Source organism: Lycium ferocissimum, unplaced genomic scaffold (assembly GCF_029784015.1).
Source record: "Lycium ferocissimum isolate CSIRO_LF1 unplaced genomic scaffold, AGI_CSIRO_Lferr_CH_V1 ctg8879, whole genome shotgun sequence".
Lineage (NCBI taxonomy): Eukaryota > Viridiplantae > Streptophyta > Magnoliopsida > Solanales > Solanaceae > Lycium > Lycium ferocissimum.
The window spans coordinates 21,489-41,708 of record NW_026727473.1 but is presented as its reverse complement, the minus strand read 5'-3'; the positions used below and the strand labels follow the sequence as shown (position 1 = coordinate 41,708).

The 20,220-nt window shown below is 37.6% G+C and overlaps 1 protein-coding gene across 4 annotated transcripts in view; it reads left to right on the top strand.

Moving 5' to 3' along the window:
- Window positions 1-19,902, top strand: part of LOC132045980 (probable sphingolipid transporter spinster homolog 2) — a 32,679-nt gene extending 12,777 nt beyond the window's left edge. For 2 of the 4 annotated variants that reach the window (XM_059436541.1, XM_059436543.1), the window contains exons 11-15: window positions 7,342-7,418; window positions 7,688-7,801; window positions 16,131-16,250; window positions 16,698-16,826; window positions 19,524-19,902. In XM_059436541.1, the coding sequence (XP_059292524.1) occupies window positions 7,342-7,418; window positions 7,688-7,801; window positions 16,131-16,250; window positions 16,698-16,826; window positions 19,524-19,784 (701 nt within the window). In that variant the 3' untranslated portion in view covers window positions 19,785-19,902. Of the gene's footprint in view, window positions 1-7,341; window positions 7,419-7,687; window positions 7,802-16,130; window positions 16,251-16,697; window positions 16,827-17,250; window positions 17,572-19,308; window positions 19,388-19,523 lie in introns of those variants that run through there. The other 2 variants (XR_009412577.1, XM_059436542.1) reach the window with 2 other exon arrangements.
- Window positions 19,903-20,220: the final 318 nt, after the last annotated feature.

The window sequence follows — 20,220 nt, the reverse complement described above, 5'->3', positions numbered from 1 at the left end:
CCCGAAAGCATATAAGTCTCATTTAGTCATGCAAAAGACATAAGTAGGGTCAGAAGTAGGTAAATAGGATAAATACATAAGTTTAAAAACAATACAATATAGAATGAACAAAATACCCCTGAGTCTAGTAATACAAGTCATGAGCTACTATGGATTGTACAGTACATATGTCTCAAAAACGATATTGTCTGGACAATGATAAGAACATATAGTAGATAAAGAAAGGCTCCAAGGTGCTGCGGACGGGATCACACTGCTCACCACGACAGTCTCAACCAATGTTTTGGAGAGTGTGAAGCGAGAAAATGCGACAAGACCCTGCTTTGCTTAAATCGTGAAACAAAGTGCTCTCTTCATTGAAGTGAATCGCAATTTAAAAGAAAAAAGACCAAAATGAATAGAGACAATATGTATATATAAAAAAAAAATCAAATTAAAAACTAAAAAGTAGATATCACAAAATCATCCATAGACCACAGGACAAACAAAATCAAAGCTATTAATGGATCAACATCTAATTCTTATTCTTCTGCTGCTATAAATTGTCAAAATCTTGAATTCCTCCATTATTATTATATTGCTCATCATCTTCTTCAAGTCTATCATGTTCATCACTTTCAACTTTATCAACTAGGAATAGACTTGTAGCTACTTTTCCCCTCCTATGTAAGCTTGAAGTATTCCCCCTTAAGCCATAATGGTTCTTCTCAACTCCACTTGCCTCCACAACAACACCCCAAGTGAAATCAAAATCTTCCTAAAAGATTACTTCATCTTCATGATTTTCAGGGACTTTGGTTAGCCATTCGTCTGCATCATCAATATTACAACAACAACAACATGAGGGTAGAATGTACGCAGACCTTATCCCTACCTTTGTGTGGTAGAGAGACTGTTTCCGATAGACCCTTGGCTCAAAAGAAAGCATCATCAATATTTTCCAAAAAAATTGGATCAATTACATTGCGAGCTTTGTAATGAATCCTCAATGTTCTATTGTATTTTATGAACACTAGCTCATTAAGGCGCTTTAGGGTTAGTCTATTCCTCTTCTTGGTATGAATCTGCTAATAAGTTGTGACAAGTAATTAATAGGAGTTAAGATAATTGAGATAATTTCATTATCTCAATATACTAAATCTTTCTTCTTAGTTCTTAAATGTTCAAACACGCTCCAGTTCCTCTAACAACCGGATGAGCTACAAGTTAGACTTAGAACTTTGATGGCGAACTTTTGTAACTCTCCGACTCTCCAAAAATTTTGTCACACCCGCATCGGAATCTTCAAAAATGCATTATTTTTGGAAATCCCCCACACACCCGTCGACATTTCTGAAGAGTCCGAGCAACATATTCTGAACCATAATTCCACCATTCAACTATTGAAGTAAAACAAATATTCAAAAATTAATAAGTATAAAGAAATAACTTAAAAGTTAAAGCTATATAGAAACATAGAAACACTTGTTCACCCGGTAACTTCTTCTTTCTTTCTCTAATTGCCACTGTAATGCAAAAAGTCTATCAGCCTTCCTGTAAGTACTAATCTGATCCGCTATTGTATCTTGCACATTTTCATTCGCTACCAACTTACCAACACAATCATGGGATCCGTTCCACACTTTTTATCTAGTAAATCCATCTCACAGTTATCATAAAAGAGTGATGGGTTCAAAATATTGCTAGCCGCATGCAAAGGTTGATGAAGTTGATTCGACCACCTTTTATCAATGATCTCAAAGACCTTTGCATATTTATGGTAGTCACCCATGTTACTTGGACTCTTCACTTTTGGTGCCGCACCCGTGTTGACACGACATGGGTGTGGGTGTGGGTGTGGGATCCGTACCCGATCTGGTCAACCGATTTTGGATACTTTGACCAAAATCGACGTAGAAATTTTGGACAGATTCAATGATTAATTTAATCAAAACTAAAGCTAAGGTGAAATTGAAGAAAATGGAATACCTTCTATATAAAAATTTCTATGTTTTTTATCTCCTTCGGGGATTCTCCTTTTGATCAATATTTTTTCCTCAAAGTTTTCCACATAATATTCCATAATTTAGGTTTTATAACTCTATTTTTAGATATTTGAATTTTTTTAGCTGAATCCCGGCACCCGTATTCATAACTGGATCCGTATCTCCGAATCTTAAAATTTAGATCATGAAGGATCCGACATCTAGATCCGCACCCGTATCGGACACCCACACCCGAGTACGAGTAACTTAGGTCGTCACAAAATGCCGCTCGAATAGCCTCCTTAGCCCTATCCATAACTTCATAAAGGTAGCCCATTGGTGGTTTTTGCCCCCCATCCACCAAACGATGTACTTTAATCAAGGGACACCAATATAAGAGCATGAACAACATTATTCCAAAAGGAATAAGAAAGAATTATGCGTGCAACTTTTTTCCCCATTACATCTTTTGCAAATTTACTAGTGTTCAATTATTCTGAAATGAACAAGTTTCTCAAATTGGCCTTTTGCATGTGCATACTATGCACGGTCAAGAAGGTAGTAGCAAATCTAGTTTTGTCAGGTTTCACCAAGTTTTTTTGTTCTGTAAATCTCCTTATCATATTTAATCACAATAGCCTTTGAACAATGTAAGTGTGACGACCCACTTCGTGAGTCATGAGGGCACCCACACTATCCCGCTGGTGGGTCCTTTAATCACGTCATTTAATCAAGAAGTGCGGAAGTAAATACCGAAATCTATTGAAGTCATAATAGATATATAAATAACATAAGTGCAGAAATATGAAACACTACACCCTAAAAGCAGGTTTGAACTCGTACAAGAGCTTCTAATACTAACACTAATACAATGTCTGAATACTTGTACAAGTCTCAGTAAAACATAATAAGTCTGTCTGAATAGTAGAAAGTAGACAGATAACAGGAAGGAAATCCAGGGTTGCAGATCCGACAGGTTGCTCACCCTCGAGATCTCCTAGAAGTGGCCTCGGATTCACTCGCGAGGTCGCGAACTGGAACCGGTGACAAACTCTGTAATCAAGAAAAAGTGCAACAAGAGTAGTATGAGTACAACACAAGTACTCGTAGGCATCATAGGCCGACAACGATTAGTTCATGCATATTAAAGGAAAGAAATCAACAAGTAAACAAATAAGCAGTCGAGTACAGTCACGGAGCATGTCCAAGTATAAGATCAGAAAGAATGTATGGAATGTCGATAAGCAGTCATGAATAATCATGTGAATGCAATGCAATGCTATGTCATGCTATGCAATGCAGTGCCCCCTAGGCCTTCTCTCCGAATCACGTGCACACATGCTCAGGGCAATGCCTCAAAGTCATGACCACGGGGACCCGTGAAGTCCATGTGACCACACAGAAGATCATTGCCACTTGGGCCAACACATATGATCATTATTGCCATTGCCACTTGGGCCCACACAGAGTATCATTGTTTCCATTGTAACCATTTATGCATGTGGATAGATGATATGTAAATGCATGGATCAATGTCTAACTCAACCAAGTCATCATTACATAATCCTCCCTTTTTCATGAGATAAACGAAATATCAAGAACAACAATTCAATCAATAATCACAACATATCAACAAGTATGACCCACATAACAACATCCATACCAACTAGTGGGTTTATCACCACCACCATGCCCGAAGGCCTATCATGCTTTCCCGCCAATAACGCCATCTACATACCCCATGTGGGGGGGGATGGAAGAGGCAGCTTGGAAGCAGAGATGAAGAAGGCTTTAGAACTGAATTTCAAGAATTGGGGAAGAAAAATGGAAAGAGAGGATTTTTGGGGTTGAGAGGATTTTTTGGGAAGTATCTTTCAGACAGGAAAATATGGTGAACTAAAGATTATTAAGACTACGTGGAAAAGTTGTTATGTTGTGCTTCCCCAATTGACACCGACTCATAGTCTAACGTAGACAATTTAGCTAAGTACCATCTTTTGAAGTTCGGATAAACTAGGGTGTCCCAATCATCTGTGGATTAAATCTGGATAATCAGAGACTGCGGATTTAATCGGGAGAAGTAGAGACTGAATAGGCTGTAGTGGAGCTGGGAGAATTGAGATAACAAAGTCCATCCGACTCACCCCTTCGCTAATCATCCTTCCCGTACTGAGGTCTTGTAAACAAAAAAGTCACTAAAGAATGAAATGAAATAATTTAAAGCTCTAGCTAAACGACTAATTGATAGCAGGCTAAAGGGACAACCAGGGACAAAAAACAACAACAACAACATACCTACTGTGATCCCACAGGCAGTGTTATCAAAAGCGAAAAGCGCAAAAAAGCTCTAAGGTCAGCTGGGGCTTTAAGCGCAAAGCGCAAATAAAGCGTGGGCTTTAATGAAAAAAGGCGAAATGGTGCAAAAAACAAATCTATATATGTTTAGTCCAAGACTAATAATAATAAGCATGAATAACAGTCATATGGACAAAGGAATTGTAAAAATATTACGATAAAGTGAAATATGAATTATCTAGTGTCACCCCTTCAAGAGAGGCTCATTGGCAAGGAAAAGTATGCCTTAGAGCCTTGATGATGACACTGAAGTGCACATAAAGCGAGGTGAAGCGCTCAACATGGTTTGAGCCTCGCTTCAGAGCTTAAGCGCGCCTTTGACAACACTGCCCACAGGGGGGTCTGGGGAGGGTAGGATGTACGCACACCTTACCTCTGCCCTTTTTTTTTTTTTTTTTTTTTTGAGAAGGTAACATGTTGTATATATACAAGTGAGCAAAAGAGAGTAAAACTAGTCTACAGTTCTAATAGGAACCTAATGTGTCTATGATAGATAGAGTATCCTCTGGGTAGATCTGCATTTATAGGGCAGAGAGGCTGTTTCCGAAAGATCCTCGACTCAAAGAAAGGAAAAGAGAAGGAAAGAAGAGAAAAAAAAGTGAAACCAGGGACAAAAAGAACATTATTTAAAGTTAAGGAAGTTAAAGGATTGGCTTGGCCAACTCCACTTACCAGAACCATTAGCTAAAGTTAACGGGAAGGGACCGAGAATAAGTAATGTCAGACAACAAAGATTTATCACCAGAAATGTGGTCGGAAGCACCTGAGTCTATGACCTAGGGACCAAGTGTGGTGGACTGTGAGGTACAAGCAAAATGATTACTAGTCTAGGCAACAGAAGCTACTGGTGGAGGGCTTACTCGCGAAAGTTACTGTATTCTACCTCGGTTAAAGAGAATATTTGATTGGTTGGGTTACCAGTCGATTCAGTTTGCAGCATGAGCATTTCTTGATTTATCTTGTAAAGAGCAGCACACATCACAGGTACGGCCCAATTTGTTACAATAGCTACACCTTGACCAAGGTTTCCCAGAGCGTCCTCCATGTCGATTCGTCTGAGATGCTAGAACAAAAGAGTCTGCAGATGTACATAGGTGGTGCAGCCAGCCGTTATAATCGAACTAACAAGTCATCCACAACAGGATCAGCGGGTTGGCTAAAATTTGGTCATCCACCGAGTCAAGATCAGATGGAAGTCCAGCAAGTGTAACAACTAAAAACATCTTCTAACGTTGCTCCAATGGTTTTCCAACACTCGTAGTAGCGGGCATCAACTCATTATATTTTTCCATGACTGCCTGAACCTGTCCTAGATAGGTAGACATATCCAAATCCTGCTTCTTAAGATTAGTCAACCAAGAAATTACATTGTAAAAGCGGGAGATGTCATTTGTGTATTGCCCACGAGCCTTTTCCCAAACTAAGAAGCGAGTCTGGAATGGTCGAAGCAACGACATCAATTTCGAATCAATAGATTTCCACAATAGACTACACAATTGAGTATCAATGTTCTCCCATTTTTTCCTATCCTTTTCATTTATATCCGTAGCCTGTTTAATTAAGTGATCCTGAAAACCTTGTCAGTTACGTCATAATTGTATTGAAGGATAAGTAGGTTGTACTACCTATCCAGGGTTCAGCAGTGATAGAATGATTCGAATTGTCGTCAAAAGAATGGTTCAAATTGCAGGAAACCATGGTTTTAGAACCAAAAAAAATATAATCTGTGTGACAGTTTTTTTTTTTTTTCAAATAAGTTGGAATAACCTCAAATCAATGGTAAGATACAATTACCAGAAAAATAATAATCCGAAGTCTGGGACAGAGCAGATCTCGTCGAAAACAGTTAAGAAGTTCGTCAGAAGTCGACTGCCTCGCCAGGAAGTGGTTGGAATCTGGTGAAACCTGGATGGGTGGTCTTGGAATTAGGGGGCAAGTCTATCTGAAAAAGAAACTGCCGTGAAGCTGCCTGAATAGGGGTCATGTGCTGGCGCATGAGCAGATCTCGACGAAAGTTACACCATTCTGGGCGGCACGTGAGGGCACGGGGGTGTCCGTTTGTAGCGGAGCTAGCTGGGTTTTGGTCGCAGGGGTGTCCTGGTCCCTGTAGTGGTATTGGTTTAATCACATCACTTATAGAAACACAGGTTATGTCGGACAGTGGTGAAAGTTGCTGGAAACTGGCACGATGACATAGTTTTCTTCTTCCTATGTGTTGCTTAATTTTATTCTTCCTATGTGTTGCTGGCGTTAACCAGGCCCTAATACCATGTCAGGTGGAAGAGAAAATAAGAGAACTCTGCTTAATTATTCCCTAAAGCTATTGGAATTTAAATAACTATGTTTACATGTTCTACAAAGGAAAGAAAATCAATACCCGATTACAATAGGAGTAAATTAAGCTACCTATTATATTTACATATATTCTAGAATATTCACTAGGATTCTAACAGTCTGAAACAATAATTGTAAGAAAAATTATCTCAAATTCAAAAAGCTATATATACTGGCCAAGAGCATTAAACTCAAACTAAAAATATCACATTCTTTTTGGGGGAAGTTACACATTTGGCTGCTCGGCCGAAAATATCTACAACCGCTAGCCAATAACATATATTACACACTATTTATGCATATATTATACATTTCCGGGATAATTTTTTGGTGGCGACTATTTAAGTTAGTTTCCCTTCTTTCTTTTTGATGGGTAACTAAAAACAATTGTGGCTAAATAGGATCACCATTCATTATTTTAAAAAACTTACAATTCTTTCTTTAATTATTATTTTGTAACTCAAACACATTCTTCAATAATATTTATGTGACTTTATAAAGTTTTTCACTCATTGACATGATAGTACATGCACAACACATGTGCCTAGAGATTAGTTTTTCCTAAATTTGCTGTGATCTCATCTATGCACTAAACTAGATAGCATATTTCAATGCACTAAACTAGATAGCATATTTCAATTACTAAGTGCTAGATTCTGATTCTTCTATTTGAATGGTTGTTTTGCAGGATACATAGCATATAATTTTGTCATTGGTGCATACTCGTATTGGGGACCAAAGGCTGGTTACTACATATACCACATGGTAAGCATTTAGAGTCATCACTTCATAATTATTCTCAAAAGAGATGTAATTCTGTAGATAACATCTTTCTGTGAGCTAGTCATTCTTGGGAATTACCATTTACAACTTTAATGAGTTCAGTTTGTCAATTGCCCACCTTGTTACATTGATTTTGTTGCATGAACTAGTTACTCGTTTCAGCTTATTGTGGATCAGTCTTGCGTTTAAACAAATTAAAACCAAAAAGCATAAGTTAAAGTTAGCTGATCTGCAATTGGTTCCTTTTGCAGAACAATGCAGATCTGATGTTTGGAGGTATTACTATCGTATGTGGAATAGTTGGAACCTTAGCAGGAGGTTTTGTTCTGGATCTAATGACTTCCACGATATCCAATGCCTTTAAGGTAGATTCCTAGCATTCCAAAGGTTTTCTTTTAATATCTAAATCTCACAAACTGCTTTCAGATATAAATATTTAGGAGCTTGATCACTCTCGTTTTTTGCAGTTACTCAATAGATCAACCTTGTCTTGTATAGTTTTCCTGATACGATTCAGGATACACGCAAGATGAATGGTAGATAACAAATTGATTAATGCAAATGACAGGATAGAAATTTTGATAGGAATCAAAGAACAAAAAGAAGCTCAGACCCTTATTGAACGTCCATGTTAACAATTGATATATGAAAACAATCACCCCAAAGAACGATAAGAAACAAAGCTGTAAAATTTTTCAAGAATAAAAGAATTACTGTCATGAACCAAAGCTTGAAAGTAATTCCCAAGTACAATTCAAACAAAGAGATTCCACCCTCACAATGTGTTTATCATTCTCAAAATATGTCACAAACTGGCAACCATGCTAATGCAAAATGAGTCCAGAGGTCCTATTTGTACTAGGGCTCAAAGTTGGGTCAAGGACCAAAAACAAACAAAAGAATCCCGCTGGAACAGTGTTGAGTGCACCACACTGAGCATCAGCGTTGCTCTAGGCTTGAGTCTTCTGCACCGCACGACTTTGATAGAATGGCCATAGCTTTGTGTAGGAGAGTCGAAATGACGAACCATTTCAACCTCTGAAAACTAGACTTCGAGATCTAAAATATTGGTTTAGTTTGCATGTTTTTGATTGAGAACTATTCTCTAATGAAGTGAAGTCATGTCAATCTCAAATGTTGCTCCAGCTATTCTAACTCCACCTTTTGACCTCCAAATAGCTCCTTAGCCCCATTTTGGCCCTCCAAGATACCATATACATACAACAACAACAAACCCAGTCTAATCCCACAAGTGGGGTCTGGGGAGGATAGGATGTACGTAGACCTTACACTCTATGGTATATAAATTCAAGTCAATAGAAATAATTTTTCTTACGCTATCTGGGCCGTCCAGGATCATATCAGTTCGTTTTGATATTTTCTGCATGCAGTTTCATTCTTCTTGAGTCTTAATCCTTCCTGAAAATGGTGTCTAAGGCCTAGTAAAAGGTAGTACCTCACTTTTTGAAAGAGGACCTTGTGTAGTCCTTTCTTGATGTGTCTGGCCTATTACCCGTCTTGTGGAAAAGAAAGAAAAGAGGCTTATATGAGAGAGAAAGGTTAGTTATGTCACGATCCAAAACTGGAGGGTCGTGACAGACACCTGTGAGCATTCTACCCACCAAGCGAACTCTGAATTACTCATGGTTAACTCAATCAAGGCAAACAGTGGGACTCTAGGCGGTCCTGTACCTCCATACAACATACAAATGTACTCCTGGTGGCCCTACTATCATGCTGCTGTTATAACAAACAAAAACTTACAAGTTTAAAACTCAGCTTTTGGGCCTAATCATATCATCATGCTGGTCCATTAGGGACAGAACACAGTATGCATCAAAAGTAAACCCACCCACAGAGTATATGACACATGTAACATAAGGAGTACAACTGAAAATGGGGCGCAACTCAAACTGTAAGCAAAATAAGATAGACTACTAAGGCCTCCACCATGATAGTGGCAGCTCATCACTGCTGTTGATCGAGAAGACGTGTGCCCATACTTCTAGTGCTATGTTTGCCACTGCATGTACACATGAGCCAGGGTGAGTTATCTAGACCAGTAAAGCTTTATTGATCCGTTCCAAAAACTTTAGGATAAGTCTAAGAAGAAACTATAAACATGCATGATCTGCGGTAGCAAAAATGCAATCATAACCGCATGCTAAACTGGTGCTGTGGCCACAGGCTAAACTAGCTGGTCAAACATACACTCAGGTGCCTGAACAAACTGTATGCATATGTAACTAGGAGCATATAACTGGGAAGGATTCCATTAAGAAATGGACCCGCGTCATGTGTACATCATGACACTAACCTTACAGTAGAGGAGTATTGTACTTGACGCTGGGACTGCTAGCAAATTCTTGAACTGCAGTGCTGGCCATAGTCAAATGGTAAAGATACAACTTGCAGTTGCACGTGTGGTTCTGGCGTGACGCTCTTAGGCTCTTAGCTGGTTGATGCGAACATTCACTCAGTATCCTTCATCCACCTCCCCAGTGGCATACGCAGGATTTTTCCTAAGTGGTGTCACATTTTAAAAAGTGAATATAAGAACACTGCAATGACGTCATGTTAAAAGGTTGCATCTTCTGTCAATTAAAAAAAAATAAAATTGCAATTTCAAAAAAAAAAAGGTTGCATCTTTTTTACACTCAGAGGCGAACCCGGGATTTGAAGATGGCGGGTATCTTAAATAGATGCCTGGCGAAACTTTCGATGACGACTGAGGAATAGTGCCGTGTCGTACTGGTCACTGGTAGTGTAAGCAGTGGTGGGAGTGTGGCGTATCGGTTGAACACCCTTCGCTGGAAATATGAGTATACAGGTCAAATATACTCTTATAACAAGTGAGAGTGACAAGTCAGTGGTCAAGGGTGTTCAAAGCATCTGAACTGTTGCAGGTTCGATTCTCGTGTCTCTCATTTGCTCTTTTTGTTTTCTAAGCATAATAGGTGCAAACACGGATGTTTATCATGGCTGCAGTTGGGGCAATTAAATTGAAAAAAAAAAAAGAACTAATAAAAAGTGTAATTTGGGATCGATCCAGGGTCACACCTGCCCACTTTTATTTAACGGGGTGCCCACATATACAGAATTTTTTCCAAAGTTAACAGGGTCCCATGACCCCCTAGCTTACACGTGGGTCCGCCATACTCCAACATATCATACTCAACAAATCATTGAGGATTAAAACGACGTAATTGATCATAACAACTTTCTTTGAGAAAAATGGTGATTTCGCAGTTGAAAAGTACCTTTTTGAAGCTATGGTTTTCTTAGTGCATCATGGTTATTTGGATGATGTTTTTGAATGCTAATCTTTTCCAGGATCAGGTTTTTTTTTGACAAGGACTTTTCCAGGATCAGCTTTTAATAAATTTTAATTAACTCTTTCACTTTATTGCTGTTTTCAATCTTCTAAGCTAGATGAATTTTGAGATGTTAAAGTTAGTTTTGAAAGGTTGAAAGATGGTTTATAAAAATAGCGCTTCATTGAATTAAAAATAAAATATATATCAACTTAGATAAACCTTAAATAATTTTATAGATTCAACAAAGAAAAGAAAATAATGAAATTAAAAAAAAAAAAAAAAAAAATCCAACTAGAAAGAACAAAAAAAAAAAAAAAAAGTAGTAAGGGAACTGGACGGCTGGTCCATTAGTTTAGTTTCTCAATATATGCCGAGAGCATAAAAAGGATTAAAAAATGTTAAAAGCACTGTTCCTTCTGAGATTGAGCCCTCGACCTCTCAAAGATCTTAGGTGCGCTTTACCAGTGAAGCAAGTGACATTTGCTGTCAAGTGGGGTCATTTCGTTGTTTTTCAGCTGTTTGCTTCTTTTGCATATCATTTATATATAAATTAAGTAAATTTTTCCGCCGAAGCGGTGTCGGATGACACCTCTTAACACAAGGTGCGTCTGCCCCTGCACCTCCCAAAATGAAACACACAACACGCAACCATTATGATCATGTTCAACCTGAAATACTATAAATCAATATATGCTTAGGAAACATTTATGGTGCTGGAATGTCACAATGCAACATCTTAAAGAAGAAAAATATTGCTTGAGGTTCAACTTTACTTAACTTTAACTTGCAAGCCATGTATACGCTCATCCCCATGTATACATGGACACCAAACTAGATATCATGCCATTCACACAATCTCCAAGCACTGTACATGCCTAGTTTGGTCAAAACTCATGAGTTTCAATGTTATTTTTAAGAAAATTATCTGCTTGAATTGTGGATAGTTGGTAAGAATTTCTCGACATATGAAGCAATGATTACAGTAAAAATATCTTGTGGTATGAAACAACTTGAATAAGAGTTAGAATGTCGATCACTAAGTCATAGCTAAAGAAATAGATATAGAGAATTTTACCTAAAAGGGTCATGGAGATGCTAGACATAAAGAATTTTACCTAAAAGGGTCATGGAGATGCTGCTCTTAAAGGTTTCTTCGGCAACTTGATGTGAATAAGTTATGGTGAGGAATCCTTTATATAGAATTGGGAAGGGGCCGGCATGAAACTGTGTCCAACTAGGAGATTAATTTGCTAGGACTTTTCCTAGTAGGAGTCCTAATTCTTATAGTATTGAGTAATGTAATACTTTTTTTTTGAAAAGGTAAGTAAGCATTATATTATAAAACAAACCAACTTAGCACAAAGAAAGTGCAAAAGCAGTACACTATCTAGGAATCCCTCATAACAAACAAAAACAAAGGGGGAGGATTCCAATATACAAAAACCTGTTCCTGTAAATTATCTATAAAATCTAGCATGCTGTGTTCATCCTGAGGATTACACCAAAAATCCAACAACTACAAACATTTGTATTTGAGCTTTTGTACGATGTCTGTTTTCCCTTCAAAACATCTGTCATTTCCTCCTTCCATACAACCCAACATACACAAGCAGGTACTGTATTCCAATCTTCTTCAATGGCTTACTGATTCCTTTGAATGCAGAGGCGGATCTAGGATTTGAAGGTGGCGGGTGCCACAATTTTCTTCAATGTACATCTTGTTAGGAACGTGTATTTGGGTCGGGTCCATCTCTTTTTAATTTATTCGGGTCAACTTAATAGGCTTTTTTTATTTGCAAATGTGAAAATTACATCTCAAAAATCAAGAAACGAATATAATTAGCATCTTAAACAAGGAATCACACTCATTAACACCCATTAACAACAGAAGTAAAGTCATCATTTTCACCAAGGGACTTGCATCTCTTATGTATATTAAAAAATGAATTTGCACAAGTAAAATGACATCTTCAATAAGGGAATTACATCAATCAAAATAAGAAAAATAATAGAAAAACTCTTCAATAGGTAAATACACCCCATAAGTTAATGTAGAATTAGATAAACTACAAGTTCTCAAAAATAAATCATAAATTTCATGTTTTTTCTAAGCAGTGCTTATGAAATTTCCATCACAATTTAAGTAGTAAAGTGATTTGAATTGAAATTATAAGTACTCCAATTCATTTCTCATTTTATCTATTGCTTATTAAGAGTGTCCCAAGTCAAATATAGACAAATAAACATGGACGGAGGGAGTAATAAACAAAAGAAATAAAAAAAAAATTGAATTTTGATCTCAATCCAAAATTTCCATTGAGACCCAAGTTTTTCGATTTAAATACTCACAAATTTGAGATTAAGAGAAATGTTTAATTTAAGAAATTTTGTGTGTGTTCTCGCTAAAGATCACAGATAAAATAACAGAAAAGAGAAAAGACAATATAAATAATAAAAAGATAAATAGAAAATTGGGAGGGCCGAAAAGGAAATTACTGGTACAAAAGAAGTAAAAAGCCCAAAGAAAAACGGGAGTAAAAAAAATGTTCAATTTAGATTCAAACTTGTATCTAAAAAAATGTTCAATTTAGATTCAAACTTGTATCTACCAGCCGTGGCACCTTTGTCTAATTTACGATTGGGGGTGGCAGGATCAAATAATTAACCTAATTTAAGCAAATTACAACATAAGTATATAAAAAATTTATTAATGGAGGGGGTGCCATGCCACCCCCACCCTAAAGGGTGGATCCGCCCCTGTTTGAATGCCTAGCAGTTTTATAGCTATTTACCTAAGTATGGTATAATGAAATGTACCCTGAATAGGTTGAAGAATAATGACCACATCTGGTTGCAAAAAGAGATGGCTGCAGCTCTCCACCTCTCTGTTACACACAAAGCACCTACTGCAAATTGACATTCCCCTTCTCTGTAGATTGCTCTGGCTGAGGCAAACTTCATGAGTGACCAACCACACAAAACAACTAGCTTTGTAGGGTGATTTTGATTTCCATAACTGCTTCTATGCCAAAATGATGGGATGTCACACAGATCGTTGCTCGTCTTATAGCATGATTCAACATAAAATAGTCCATTCTGCTGCGTTGTCCATATGATGCAATCTCAACTTCTGCATTTTTTTTTTAAAATGGAATCGTCAACAGTCTTATAGGATAGCTCACCATTCAAGTGAGTTACTTTACCCAGCACTTACTGTCTTCTGCATTTATACGTATACACTTTAAATCTTTTAACAGAAGAGCCATTTTGGGTATTTACCCTAAAACTTATGCACCAGGAACTTCCATTTCAGCATTGTGAGACAAAGCAAGCTGCATTGTTTGTTTATCCATAAAGATCATGATACCTATTCCTTAATGGAGAGGATCCTGCCCAAGCATCATGCCAAAATTTGTGTTCCTGCCATTGCCAATCTTGACGTTGTGTAAGCTTCAATAGTGGGCCTAAAGATACATATATATTGCTATAAATCTAAAGCATGAGAAGTGTGTATGGGACCGGTATACCATAGATTTTGATCACCATATCTTCCAGTAATTACTCTTCTCCACAAGCTCCGTGTTTCTTTGTTATATGTCTCCACAACTATTTCATAGGTAACCTACTGTAATGTACTTCAGGTTCCTAATACCCAGCCACACCTTTTTCTCTATATCCATTAACACCCTATCCCATTTTACCACGTGATAAGTCTTCTCATCTTTGTTGCCATCCCACAGAAAGTTTCTACTCATCCTGTCCAGATCCTTACATCGGCAAAGGAAATAAAAGGAGTAAGATAGGTTGGTGACACTGTTGATATGAATCACCCTACCTCCCAGAGAAACGTATTGTCTTTTCCATAGAGCAAGTCTCATTTCGCACCTCTCTTCAATTTTTTCCACACCTGCTTTGACTTGTATCTAGCACCTAAAGGCATGTCCAGATATTCTGTGGGAAACTCTCTGATTTGACAACCAAGAATCTCCCCCAAGCTCTGTATCCAGAAACTGCTTAAATAATTTTAAGATCACTCTCAGATATCTCAACTGTATTCCTTTGAAAGTTTAAGTGTATCATCTGTGTAGAGCAAATGAGAGATTTCCACACCGCTGTTTTCCAGTGCCCCTGCTCTGAAGCCCCTGATAAACTGTAAAGACATTGTTTTTCATAGCATGTGGCTTAATCCTTCGGTAGCTAGGATGAATAAGAAGGGGGAATAGGGTCTCCCTCGGTAGCTAGGATGAATAAGAAGGGGGAATAGGGTCTCCCTCGCTCAACCCCCTATATATAAGGAGAAAACCTTCTGGGGCGCCATTAATAGTCACTAAGAACCTGACCGATGAGATGCAACTTTTAATCTTTCTACTCCAGTTTTCTCCAGAACCCCGCATCATTCAACAGGTTAAGCAACTATGCCCAATTAACATGATCAAAGGATTTTTCAGTGTCCAGCTTGCACAATATACCCATTTCTCCCTGTCTCCTACTGTCAAGACACTCGATAGCAATCAAAACCGCATCTGTAATTTGCCTCCCTTTAATAAATGCCATCGGAGAGTCTGCAACCAGAACATTCATTACCTTCTTTAATCTTTCTGACAGTAGTTTAGAAATGATTTTGTAGAAATTCCCCACCGGACTTATTGGTCTGAAGTCCTTTATTTCCTCTGCCCCAGCTTTCTTAGGGACTAATGAATGAAAGATGCATTAAAACTTCTTTCAAAATTTCCACTCTGATAGAAAAAGTTCTCCGCAGCCAAAATATCTTCCTTTACTGTAGTGCAGTAGTGCTTGTAAAATGTCATATTGAAACCATCTGGCCCTGAAGCCTTTTTCCTTCACAACTTCGAATAATTTCTTCCACCTCTTTCTCTGAGAAAGGCCTTTGGAGCTCCTCCTTATCCACCTCAGTTAATCTTGGGACAACTAAGTTTGAAACAAGGCCTTCATTGTACAGGTTGCTGTAGTAATTAATAATCTCTCTTGATAATTTCGTTGTCCTCTACCATCTCCTCATTTACTTGCAGCTTCTCAATTAAGTGGTACCTTCTATTTGCATTGACAATTTTGTGGAAAATTAGGTTTTCTCTATCCCCCACCTTGATCCACCAGAATCTGGATCTTTACCTCCAAGATATTTCTTCAAGTTTGGCCACCACCTCAAGTTCCATCATCGCGGCTCCCCTGTCTTCTATTTGTCCTTCATTTAGTCTCCCACCTTCTTCAACCCTTTCTAACACTTCTAGTTTGTTGAGAACACCTCTCTTCTTCAGCCCTTGCTGAGTGATGTGGTATTACAGGTTATTCCGTGGGTGTATTGACATGATATTATTCCAATCTCTGCCACTAATGATGTCAGTGTACTTTGTTGCAGCTTCTTTCAGTGGCAACATTTTTTGGAGCAATATTTTGCTTTGCGGCCTTTTGTTTTAAGAGCTTGTATGCCTTCATCGCTCTTTTTGCAATAGGAGAATTGCTTGTATTTGCAACACAGGTAATTTATTATCCGATCATATTATTTGTGTTCTCTACTTCTATATCCTTTTAATAACAAATTCAATGTTGGTTATTTCTCAGCAGCATGCTTTCTCGCAAGAGGATACCTTCCCCTTTCCTTTGACTCGTCTAGTGTCAGTAGATGTTGCATCTGAGATCAGAAGTCTAATTTTTTATGAGGCAAAAATAACGATCCAGAACTATAGAATTGTTTCGCTATGATTGGTATTGTCACTAAAGTTTTTCCTTGCTCTTGGAAGTTTCTGAAATCAGTAACTGGCTTTGACAAGTTACCTGACATGTCCCAATTAATTTGACGTGATTTTTTTTTTTTTTTGAAATTGGTAACATACTTTGACATGATTGTTTAATTGTATTTATCTAACATTTGATGACTATATCAGCCAGTTCCTTTCTTCTTTAACATTGTACGCTATGACTGCAGGGCCCAGTAAATTATGTCTGTCTGCATTCCGTCAAACCAAGTTTGAGACCGTTGTCTATGGCTATGTCCACTGTTTCAATTCACATATTCGGTGATGTGCCTTCCTCTCCTCTTGTGGGGGTTCTCCAGGTTTGTGTTGTTTTGTTTTGCAGTAAATATGTAAGAGCTTATGTTGATGCAGTTCTTTTTTTTTTTTTTTTTCTTTCTTTCTAATTAAGTTGTTAAATATGGAAAAGTAGATATTATTTAAATATAGAAAGATTCCCAAATCCCTGTAATCAGGTAATAAAGAGATTTTGTAGGAATATAATTATTTTCTTTACTCTCTTTCCCTTTTTTCCTGATTGGTAAAAGCTTTATATTAAAGAGCAGCAAACTGCTGCAAAGCTTTTACATAATTTCAGGATGCGTAATGAGCTCAAAAAGTCTATCATGGCCTCTGCATCATTTGCAATTGCCATGTTGCACCAATAAAACAGTAAAGAAAAGCATCTGTTCTTAATGCTGATAATAGATTCCTTTTGCTCTAAAATTTTCTTGTGTTCCTTTCCAGATGGCAACAGGCATTTTGTTCGATATCTTTTTGTTGTCCTTCCCTATCCCTTTCAAGTACCAATATTTGGGAGCTCAGTAGTTGTCCTAGGTATTGCCCAGCAAACCCCTCCAATATTCAGAATGATATGCCAGACGTGCGAGGTGAAAGTGCAGTGAATGAAAAGATGATTGATCCCCCTTTTCTGAAGGTTGTCCTGAGTAAGCAAGCTCCGTGTGCCACCAACCATACGAAACAATCCACCTTCAGGGGTGCTTTGTTTTTTCAGATGGTTTTCGACAGCCAGTTAGAAAAGCTACCAGTTGGATTCCTTAATTGCTGGTAGCATGTTCTAACCTTGAATAAACTCTTGGCATCCTTTACTCTCTTTCCTTATTTTGAACTCCTTGTGATGGTTTGAAGAGAATAATCTAGCAAATTCCTCTAATTCTCCTCTTATTTCACATGGTATTAGAGATAGGATTTGAATCCCTACTCTTTCTCCTTTGATTCTTCTTCTTATAAAAGCAGAATACCAAAATTAAGCAACAGATCTGCGAGGGTCTAAAATCCTCTGTTGTTCATTTTGGTGGCTCAACCAACACCATCGGGAAGCTCCAAATCCATTGGCGAAGAAAATCCAGAAATCCCAAACCCATTGGAGCTTCCACGAGCCCTCAAGCGCCAGGAGGTCTGCTTTTTCCTGCGAGGTTATCTCACCCCCACGGAATGTGCTAGCACTTCCACCACTTTCTAGATCAGCCTCTGTTCCCACTTCCTCCACGTGTGTTTGATTGTACTTGTTTTGTTCAGAATCTTACCCATGGAAAAGACAAACTTCAACAAAAAGCTGTCAAATGTGTCTTTTTAGGGTATTCTCGTCTACAAAATGGTTCCAAATGCTTTGATTCCTCTACAAATAGGTACTTGATTTCAACAAGATGTTACCCTTTTTCGAGATCGCTTCATATGTCTTTCCTAACCCATTAAATTACCTATCCATATTTGTTCTGATATCAACTTTTATGCATACAAATCCACTTCCACCCAGATGACATAGACCTATATCTCAGCCCGCTAATCCAGTTGATGTTTCCAACCCTGATAGAGGTACACAAATTCACTTGGTGACTTATTTCTGCTCTGACAATGCCTCTTGCTTCAGTCCATTACTCATCAGATAATCTCCCCATTGCTATTCGCAGAGTGGCAAAGGTACTCAAACTAATGTCAATCAAACTCCTATCTATATGTATTCCCTGTAACGCAATAGGATGATCCTTTTTCCCTCCTATTAAAGCACAGAAATCATATAACAGGGTTGACAACATGGTTTTTAGTTTTGTTTTTCCACGGGGTAACAGGCAGTGTATAAATCATCAACAGTGTTGGAAACCAAAATGAAGTGTTTACATCAGCGGATCCGAACCAAAAGTATAAACTAGAGACAAACCCACTAAGACCTATATTTTCTCATAAGGACCCTAGGATGTCTATAACAGAAGCTGGATCATCTGTATACTATGATTTACACCTGTTACAAAACATCAGAATACAATTCATCTTAATCCTTTGTAGGGAACTAATAGTATCTTCAAAACATCTAGAGTTCCTTTCCTTCTAAATTGTCCACCAAATGATTCTTAGTTTTGATAAACGGAAAGGGTTCACATATGAAAGAAGGAAGGTTCTCATTACATTTGCTTAATGATGAGAAACATTTTCACAAGCATGAATGGTTAGATATTAGAAAAGTAAGTGCAGAGATGATAGGATGGCAAAATGAACCACTTGTCAAGGCATAATTAAATTAGTAGATTTGATATTTGTGTACTGGCAGTATTATTCATTAAAAAGCCAACTACAAGTAACTATACATAGTCAACGTGGATTGGTGACCTAGAAAAGATGACAAGTATTTGCTATAGTCGGTTAAACTTGACTATAAATTGGTTTCTGTCAGTGAAATGGATGACCTAGTATGGGTGGGCTGTTCTTGCACTAATTATGGTTATCATATAGTTGATTCAATGGTATTTGACAAACATTTGATACAATCCTGGTATTATTTTTTCTCAGGATCACATTAATAACTGGAGAGTTACTGCTTTAATCCTGACATCGATTTTGTTTCTGGCCTCTGGAATATGGGTTGTAGGTAAAGCAGATCAAGTTTTCCAACGAAAACACCCGATCCTGAAATTTTAATCCTCGAGCCAATCTATCCAATGTGATTAAGTAGAAGTTACGGATTGAGCAAGAAGTTTACATGTTTCATTTATTTGTACATGCAGGTATCTTTCTTCATAGTGTTGATAGATTTAATGAAGAAAATGAGCATCAAGTTAATGTTGCTGACAGTTCAAACACAATTCCACTACTTGAGGAGAAATCTACAACTTAAAGTCTTTGCTAAATCTTGGTTTGTCGTTTTTAGTTGTTCCTCTTTTATCATTTCCTTTTGGGACTTGCAAATTTGCTATGTAATTTCTTTGATACTTAGCTTGTGTTTACATTCTTTTCGAATTGCTAAAGGAAAAAATACTTATACTTGATGCATCAAGGGAGGCTTGTTGCCTCTCCAGTGCAGTAAACCTGGTGGTCAAGGGGCCACAGTTTGAAGTTCGAACAGTAATATTCACAAGTTCCTATCTGATGTTTGATTAAGTTTTCTACTTGCACTTACTTTGTGGAGGGAAAAATTAATATTTGTTGTAAATATTAATTGGATGTCCATCAAGTAACTTGCTTTGCAAGTTACTTGGCCACCAAAATATTTCCCTGGTTACTTGGCCATCAAGCATTTTCTTGTAGAATATGATATATACAATGAAATCTTTCTTAAGTTGAAGGTTGAATAATATATTAGTCTCTTTCTATATACTTGTCTTTGGTATATTTACTTTATAGCCTTTATTTTATAACACTTTATCAGCACGAGACTCCGTTATCTTGGACAAATATTTTTAAACAATGACGAAAGTAAGAGCT